The following is a 10046-nucleotide window of genomic DNA, read 5'->3' on the forward strand; positions in this document are numbered from 1 at the left end:
CAATTCATCGCAAACCTTTGTGTTAAGGAGCCCTGATCACCCTGTCATGTTCACACCATCTGCCTGTCTCATTTCAACCTTTGAAATGGTATTTAATCTATTATGGCAAAAACACAAATATCTGTGATTTGTGTTTATGCTGAAGGAAAAAGCATAGAAATGAAATAAATGATAATTGCATATTTATTATAAATATTTATAACTGCAAGAAGAAAGGTCATCTCAAATTTGTCCATCCTCAGATGTTGCATCAATAAAGCTATTTCTATTTCCCGTGCACATGTATCCTTTACCATGATATCAACGTTTCAACTTTCATTGTAAATAGCCATTTTCAGAGGTACTCCGACTTAACTTGTAAGCTTTATGTTGTGGGAACCAGAGTGTCATCTGAGATCCTCTCTATAATTTTAAATTTAACAGGAAATGTGACAATCCTTATATGGAAAAAAATCCTTAATGAGGCAATAATAGTCCAGTGTGCCACAAAAGGCCAAGGCTAGGCCATATTCACACAAAAGTTGTCCATTATATATTCATCCCCATTCAAGGTTTTGCTTTGTCTTTCTTCCACAAATGCTTGTATCTACTGGCATCAAAGTTGTCATCGAGATCATCTTCAATTTTCACCTTTTTCTTGGGCTGGTATCTGGCAAGGCGAATCTTCTTTTCATCCGCTGGTAACATGTTCACATCCACAGGTAGCTGGGGAGAGAATCATACAAAAGAGAAAGAGGAAATTGGGTTACGATTTTGACATTGACAAGAAAGACATTGCTGCCACTTCTACTTGGAACTATTATGCACCTGTAGTCAAAACTTACACAAAAGAAGGCATTACATAGTACCGGGTATGCAAAATATAGTCTAAAGATGTGTGCAAAAGTTTTCCTGAAGCCACATAACTTGCTAGAAGAGCATCTAGCATCTCATATCCCACATTCTACACATAGATTAATTTTCATCATATGATCATTGTAAAAATGACACATAATAGACTTGAAGGTTTACATCCTTTCTAGGTTTTTTTAAGTGAGCGCACGAACAGTATTTGATCCAAATTCATTTAGCTGCAAATAAGACAGTAAATGTATACTTTTAGATTTATTAAGTGCAAAGAAAAATATGTGATATGATTCCTCTGTAAAGTACGTGCCAGAAAAAACAAATTATCAATAATTTTATCATAACTTATCACAAATACAATAGACAAATGACCCATCATTGTAAAGTTTAGAGTCTCCTCTTTCATCTGGTATTTCTGAAATGATTTCTTAATTCACCAAATGGTGAATATAAACAATTTCGAGGGTTGCCAAAAAAGTCACTTGGCAGGCTCTATAATTTGATACCTAAATCTCAAAACATGGTCAAATAACAAAGCTCTGTTTATTTAGAATAATGAAAAATCTAATAAGTTTATAAGGTAAAGATGTTTGACAGGCTAGCTGTAGGTAATCAACACTCTATTTTTAGCCATGTAAGTCTTTTGCTAGTTGTAACCATGTGATAGCTATGGTAGCGAATATGCAAAAACAAGCATTATTTCAAAGAAACGGTACTTTGTTAAAATTTCTTGACCATTTTCTGTGATTGAGGTATCAAATTGAAGAGCACATAATGAACTTTAATAGACATGTGATTTTATTATTGAAATTCAGATGCCACCCTCCAAGTGACTTTTTGGTATACTTTCTTCGAATTTTTTTTACTCACTCATGCATGAATGAGTAATAATTCAAGTTATACCAGATAAAAGGGGACATTTATAATAAATTGTCTATTTTATAAGTGATAAAGTTATAATAAATCATTGATAATTCTTGGTTTCATTTTTCTGGGATGCACTGAATAGAGAATTGAACTCACACATGTATATCTACATAATGTCGTGCATTTCATGCATTATCAATACTTAATATACAATATCCCTACACCTTATGAAAAATGGGACCATCTAGTTCCAGAAGTCAATGTATTTTTCAATGTTTCTAAGACTTGTGAAACAATCTTGAATACCTTTAAAATTTTCCTTGGTTCAGCATATTTGATGCGAAATGTTGACCCATCAGTGTTGACCACCAGAGTTGGGTACATGCGAGAATACACCTTGCGATTTGTCTTGGCGATAGCTGCTCTGTTAGAATTCCATCTGACAATATTCAATGAAAAGGGAATATTTGCAGGGCATTTGGCCCATAGGAGTGTTTTCATACATCTGCACAATCTCGATGCCTCCATTTTTATTGGTGATCTGAAAGAAAATTTAAGAATGAATAATCAATACATAAATAATAATGAGTAATTTTGTAGTAATATTCATCCCACAGAGCTGAACATATAGTAGGGCTGTGGGTGACCGTGACAATACATGAAAAAAGCTGAAATAAACTAAAAAGTTCCTCTAGTATAGTTGAGAGGAAATTCACCCCCAAAAAATGAGAAAAAAACGTTGCGCGACGCAAGCGTCCGTATCGTGGGTAAAGAACAATAGAAAATAAGATGGCAGCGTAAACGTTGGGCAAGTCTCTTCCGTCTTTTCATATTTTTCTAATTTTTTTGATGAATTCTTGTTTAAAAATAAAATCCTTAGCGTAGAAATGTTGGAAATGAAGTTTTATTCCACGGCATGTACATGATTTAGGGCTTAATCTTCTAGAAAGAAAGTTGAAATCTCCGGGGCGATAGTTTCAGGTTTTTTGGTGGTACAAGCAAATAAATAGGAAGACCTGGCTTCGTTGAGAGTAACCTTACGTTAGTAAATGATTTTTACTCTCTAAAGGCCTCCTGGTGAATAGTATACTAGAGAGCTGGCAGCTGTCAGTTTCGATGAGTTTTTAAACATTTTTTTTTTTAATTTCTCCTCGTACACACTCATTCAATGAACAAGGTTATGATATAACCTTGTTCTCACTTATATCTCCATGTGTGGCAAAATAAGGGTGGCAATGTTTGGCTTATTTTCTCTTTTTCTTTGGGGCAAATGCTTGATTTTTTTACACTGACAGTTTCCATTACATCTATTATTCATACAACTTGACTCTTATTTAAATTTGATTCTTTGAATTATTTTTTTCTTTATTAAAAATAGAGATCAAAAAATGAAAATTTTCTTGCCATATTACTTTTCACCAATAGAGGGCGTACCAAAAATATGCCCAAAATTCAAGTTTTTGAGCACTTTGGTGAATACAAAAATTATTCCCAGGTTACAAATGAAATATAAATTGCAACTGTATGGAAATTAGTCATTTGGGTCACAAAAGTGATATTTTAATGATTTTTTTAAAGTGTGTGCTCTGTAAAACATTGGCATACCATAGTCCTACCTGTAGATTCCCCACAGGCAGTGTGGTAGCAGTGAACAAGTGCTCGTACACAGACGGCTCGCTATCGTGCAGCCACCATTAAACTTAAAGGCATTAGGGGACTAGCAATGCAAAATCCCCCCGTCGGGGCTCTTCAATTTCTATTTTTAAGGAATAAAATTTTTGAAAATTAATGCAACCAAAATGCAAATTAATATTCCCTCTTGGCATTTCTTGCCAAAAAATAGAGAAAAATCAAGTTAAAAGGAACAAATACAGTGACTTACCTCGGCTGTCGTGCAAATTCACTTCCCCGTTTTATCCGATCTTAAATTCATAAACATATGGCCATTCGCGCTAGAAGTTCGGTCTCTGACTCTCTGTATTTGGTGAGTGAAGCCAACGGAGTTCAGCTGAACAACCAAGGCATAACAGAGACCGAAGGCCGAAGCTTTTGCCTTGCTAGACTTGGTCTAACGTTTAGGCTAATAATAGTAATATATGGTTGGAACTACCCCTTATCGACCACCTAATCTTCTAAGCATTGTATCTGCGAAAATATTCATCAATTTTACCCAGTTTTCATCTCATTTGTGCAGAAAATTGAGCAGATCAGATTCCCATGTTTCTCACGGCGACTCCGATTCAATCAGCGTATATATCGACGAACAACGAATGCGGCGAATTTACATTTGCTCATTTGCACCCATCTTTTGAAACCGACCACCCGCGATACACTAAGTTTACGGCCTATTCTTGTCGCTGTGGCGAAATATTTTGACTCTTCCAAATCAGTTCTACGATGTCAACATGCTAAATGATCGTCTCACTACTTCCATTGCGAGCTCCGGCGCATGATTCGACGATTGACGACGGATATTTGTTCTAAAGCCATTTCCTATCAGATTTATTGGGTTTTCAGCGGGGTTTGGGTCTGGTCAATACAATTTTGATTAATTCTACTAAATTTTTACTTTTTGTTGCTTCTTTTTTCCCCGTAAAATTGATTCTTACCGTTTATGGACATTGCGCCTACGATCTCTCGCGCGTATCGTTTGTAATACGCAATATTTTTAACGCGCGCAAGGTGGTCGGTTTCAAAAGAGGTGGTCGATATGTGGTAGTCTCACCCACTCACACATTGTACGAGGTTAGTATGTACTAACCTCGTACAATAGACTGTGTTTGACCCTGGATTTCGAAGTAGTCGGCAAACATCGCTTCATTGCTGAAGTAATATTTGCCGAAGCTCCTTCTCGCTACGCACCGGGGCTCTTGCCGGTAAGTAGCAAGAGTTTGTTTAATATAAAATAATAATATAATAATAATCCGATAAAAAAAAGCACATTTTGCTTACCTCGGCCTCGAAAGTGACTTCGCTTGTCTCTTCCACGGAAATACAAGGAAGCCCGTTGGTGGCGCTAATAATTTCACAACCTTGATTCAGCTCCTCGGTAATTTTATAACTGTATCTAAATTCTTTGAATGCGCAATCCTCATGATTAATTTACTAATTATGGGCACCAATTAATGAAATGCCTTCAAAAAACATAATTAATGATTATTATTGGTGATGATAACACTCATTTGCATTAATTTAAAAAGATGACTGATAAAAAAAAAAATGAAAATAATATACGTGCCTGGAAAGAAACCAGCAGTACAAGCTTTGACGAACGTCAATAATACGTATACGGTGTACCAAAGTCTATACAATGAAAAGATTGGACACTTCACGGACTTTGCGTAATGCCTTGCGTCGATATGCGTGTAAAATAGTGTAGGTGCCTATTCTTTCCCTTGTCGTGTCTTTGATATGAATATAAATCGCGCGCCCTCTTCAGGAGAAAATTGATATCAACGCTGACTGATTTCTATCTCCGTAAAATCTTCACTAAAGATCAAGAAAATATACATATTTTTAGAAAGAAACTTCAAGGAGAAGTCACGGAAGGATCTAAATGATTCGGTAAGTGTCATAGCAGGATGTGGAATGTTTATTTAAACAAAATATTTTATGTGGGCAAAAGCCCACTGTATTTTCGAAGTGTAGTGGTGTGTCGCGTGCGTATGACTGATAATCCTTCACTCGCGAGACGATATGAACCCATGGGTGAGTCTCACCATACTAGAAGTACCAGCATTTAGATTTTACAAACAAAATAATCCACACGCGGGACTGTGACTGAAAGTCATAGTGATACTGATACTAAGAAGGACACATCGGCCGAAAATCCGAAATCACTCCTAATATTGAGATATTATTTCAAAATGAAGACAAATAAATGAATGAAATATACCGATTCATTATGCTAAATCATTCAAACTTACCTCGCCTTGAACAGGATTTCAGAAGGTGTTAAAGACTCCCGATTCTCACGGGAAGTACCATACCGGTACCAGTACAGTTTATGCGATCATTGTCATTAGATGGCGGTATACTCTCTCGAGCTTGTCGTCGGAGATGGTACATGGTCGGAGTATATATCTTTCAAGTGTTGAAGAGTGTGACTATTGATGATGATGATGATGATGTTGTTCTTGATGATCATGATGATGTTGGTGGAGGTGGTGGTGACGATGATGATAATGATGATGATGATGATGATGATGATGATGATGATGATGATGATGATGATGATGATGATGATGAAGATGGTGATGATGAAGATGGTCTGGTGGTGACGATGATGATGGTGATGGTGGTGGTGGTGGACGATTTTGATGATAATGATGAAGATGAGGATAAATATAAGGGGCGACAAAAACTGACTTTCACATTTTCTGCTCGTAGTTCTTAAAGAGGATCGAGTTAACGGGGTGTCGTAAAAACACTGAATTTTAGGGATCATTAAAAACGCAGCATTGAAAGCGTGCAGCTGCTTTCGCTAATTTTTCCTCATCAGCCGTTCAAAGCTGATTTCCAGTTGGTTTCTTTGGTCGTATACTTCTGATCTTCATTCTTTAATTGTTAAGTCCACCTCAGAAAAATGTTAATTTGAATCAATAGAGAAATATAATGCTGAAAATTTCATCAAAATCAGATGAAAAATAAGAAAGTTATGACATTTTAAAGTTTCGCTTATTTTTCACAAAATAGTTATATGCACAATTCAGTCACATGCAAATGAGAAAGTCGATGATGTCCCTCACTTACTATTCTTTTGTTTTTTATTGTTTGAATGAAACAATATTTATTTTTTTTAGAGAGATTTGACAATAAGGGCTAACTTGAATAATTCATATAATACTATAGACAATGCTAATTCCACGGTTCAGGGAGGAATTAGTCGTTTCACTTGACAGTGAGGAGAAGTTTAGAATATTTCATATTTCATAAAATAAAATACAAAAGAAATAGTGAGTGGATGACGTCATCAGTCTCCTCATTTGCATACTGAGCAGGATGTGCAATATAACCTTTTTTTTTAATTAAGCAAAACTTTATAATGGCATATATAGCTTCAGTGGCGTACCGTGGGTCATGGCATTGGGGGGGCACCAGCAAACAAATTTGAGTCACAAAGTGAGCGCGCGAAGCGCGCCCAGTTGCCAGGTATACTGACCTAATAGAGACATTTTAAGGACAGTGCCATTAAACAGATAGGCCTATGTCTCTCACTGGTCAAATAATGCGAGCGTGAAGTGCGAGCTTTAAATTTTTGATATTCAAACCTAAAAAGCGGACATTATAATCAATCTCTTGTAATCATGACACGTACTTGTCTAAATAATGCGAGTGCGAAGCGCGAGCTAAAATTTTTGTAAATATTGACCCACAAGCAGAAAGATTTTAAGGACTATATTTTAGGAATCCATTAAGAGTATACACATCTCACCATAGTCATCTAATGCGAGCGCCAATAAGCGCTTGCTGATTTTGTTAGAATTACATCTAAACATGATTAACATACCCATCTTACTAATCAAATCTTGCGAGCGCGAAGCGCGAGCTGAAGATTTTAGAAATTCAGACTTGAAGAGGGGCATTTTAAGACTTGTTTGTAGGAATTCACGAAGACCATACATAGTTCACTAACCAAATGATGCGAGCGCGAAGCGCGAGCTGAAAATTTTGAATATTCAAATTAGAAAAAGGGACATTTTAAGGACTGATTCTAGGAATTTTTGAAGAGCAGACATATTTCACCAATTCACTACTGCGAACGTAAGCACGGACAGGAAATGATTTATATTAAGACCTTAAAATGGGGCAATCACTTTAAGTAGTCATGAAAAAGAAGCATACTATTGTACATAAAACAATAATAACTCGAAGTGCGAGGAAATATATTTGGCAGTTTGGTGTATTTTGACTTGAGAACGGGAGGTTTTAGTATAACAGGATGATATTTTTCGGTAAACAGACAATGCGGGCACCAGGAACAATGACGACATAGGCCCTGAGCAAATCATGTTTAATAAAGTTATGAAAAAAATGTTTTTTATGTAATATACATAACATAATTATGATATAACATTATAATGAACAATAATGTCTTTGTCCCACTACGTTTCTTTTCCTTTCTCCCTCTTTTTTTCCTTTTCTTCGTTTTTTTTTGTCAGCCGATTGGTGGGGCACGTGCCCCCATGCCCCCCGTAGTTACGCCACTGCATAGCTTTCTTATTTTACATCCGATTTTGATGAAATTTTTAGTGTCATGCTTGTTGGATTTTCTCTTTTTATTCAAATCAAGTTTTTGTTTGGGTGGACTTGTCCTTTAAATAATGCGAGCACGCGAAGCTCGAGAAAAAATTGACATTCTGCACTGAAACTGGATAATTTAAGCACGTTTTACACAAAGAACATGTTGCGTTAGCTCAATAAACATGCGTTAAACAACAACAATTCAACAATAAAGTTTTTTTTCTTCTTTCTTTATTTGATTTAGACCTGGAATCTGGGAATTCTAAACACATTCTTTCATTATATGAAAAGAGCTAAGAGTTTTTATTACTTTTTTTATATTCCAATCTGAAACGGGGTCGATGTAAGCACTATGTCAAGCACTATATAATTATGAAAAAATGTGAAGAGGATTATTGATCGCACTTTAATAAAAGATTCGAACGCAATGTTTTCTCTTTGTATTTTGACCTAGGAAAGGGAAATTCTAAGCACATTTTGTCATCATTTATAAAGGATTATCTTGAATTCCTATTCCTCGTTCTAAGCGCGAGCTGAAAATTGTTGATAATTATTCCGATATGAAAAAGTGACAATTTAAGGATTGAGAATTCATGAAAAGGATATCATTTAATAATCTAACAGGCTAAATGAGAGCGTGAAATCTGTTGATATAAGTCCTGAAAACTAATCGTTTTAATAACTTTTGTAAATATGAATATGTAGAATAGTGTATAAAATGCGAGTGCGAAGTGCAAGATGAAATTGTTGATATAAGCTGTCATGAAAAGGGGGTTTCAATTAATTTGTAAGAATTCATAGATGAAGGTCTATCTCCTGGTAAGTTTTGAAAATCAGATGTTTTGAGAATTTTAATTATTAGGTACTTCTAACATCAAATAATGCGGGACCGACAAGCCGATGAGAAAGGACGCGATGAAAGGAGAAAAATCAACAAGTTTAGTACGTTCTATAACCATGAAAACATTTTAGGGATGCATGCTCTCTCTTTTCAATTAAAAGATGCTGTAAACTAAAAAAAAAACACGATAGGCCCTATTCTTTTTAGGAGCCCTATGGCAATAATATTCCTTTCAAAATTAATCCCATAGACCCAGCAACATTATTTACCAAAGGATTCAGAAAGCGGACGTGGTTTTGTTAGCCTCTCACTAAGCAAATCAACCCCTACTCAATCGTATAGAGCTATCATGACTTCGGCGTATAAAATATAGCCTTTTTAAAGAGTAAAAGATTTAATTTTCTTATGTCGAAGGGTGGGGGATGCCATAAATTTTTCAGGACAACTTATATGATATGAAGAACAGGCACCTATAAGAAGGAAAAGGGGCACTTGTTAACACATAAAACAGGTCCTTCTCAGGTGAAAGGGGAGCAAAACACGTACGTGGGGCACTTTTCTTAAGTAAAAAAAGGGCACTGATACTAAGAAAAATGTCCCCGATACGAAAAAGGGCACCTATAAGAAGGCAAAGGGGCACCCGTTAACACATAAAACGGATCCTTCTTAGGTGAAAGGGGCACTGATTCGAGAAAGGGCACACAAGAAGGCATGACAAGGGGGCACTTGCTTAGACATAAAACGGGTCCTCAGGTGAAAGGGCACAGAACACGTTCGTGAAGGGGAATTTGGGGTAAAATTTGGCACATGCTAACACATAACGTGTCCTTCTCAGGTGAACGGGGCACAGAACACATCCATGAGGGGTACTACGTTTTTTTGTTTTTGGGAAAATGGGAACTTATACGAGAAAGGGTACTTGGTAACACCCGAAACGGGTCCTCTCCTATGAAAGGGGTGTATATACACGTTCGAAAGGGGGTTTTTGCGTAAAAGGGCACCTTTTTAGTGCTTCAAAAAGTGTGTGTGTGCGGGGGGGGGGGCACTGTATCCCTGCCCCCCCCCCGGATTGCCGCCCCTGTCTGGTTCACTTATTTGCCGCTTAACCAAAATAAATTAGGCCTACATCGGTCATTAGTCGCGGGTCTGGGGGAGGGGGCACTGTTAGATGTGCCATTCAACTAAATAAAATGAACTTTGAAAACAAAAAAATGAAATGAAACTGATTACATAATTGCTTGGTCAGCTG

At 36.5% G+C, this 10046-nt stretch overlaps 1 protein-coding gene across 1 annotated transcript; it reads right to left on the reverse strand.

Annotated features, from left to right (window-relative positions):
• Nucleotides 1–237: 237 nt before the first annotated feature.
• LOC121423948 (39S ribosomal protein L55, mitochondrial-like) lies at nt 238–5746 on the reverse strand. Its single transcript, XM_041619496.1, has 3 exons — nt 5640–5746; nt 2020–2254; nt 238–705 (listed from the first exon to the last, which is right to left on the reverse strand). The coding sequence occupies exons 2-3, from the start codon at nt 2239–2241 to the stop codon at nt 547–549; spliced, it is 381 nt and encodes a 126-aa protein (XP_041475430.1). The 5' UTR covers nt 2242–2254; nt 5640–5746; the 3' UTR covers nt 238–546.
• Nucleotides 5747–10046: the final 4300 nt, after the last annotated feature.

This window comes from Lytechinus variegatus, chromosome 11, assembly GCF_018143015.1.
Source record: "Lytechinus variegatus isolate NC3 chromosome 11, Lvar_3.0, whole genome shotgun sequence".
Classification (NCBI taxonomy): domain Eukaryota; kingdom Metazoa; phylum Echinodermata; class Echinoidea; order Temnopleuroida; family Toxopneustidae; genus Lytechinus; species Lytechinus variegatus.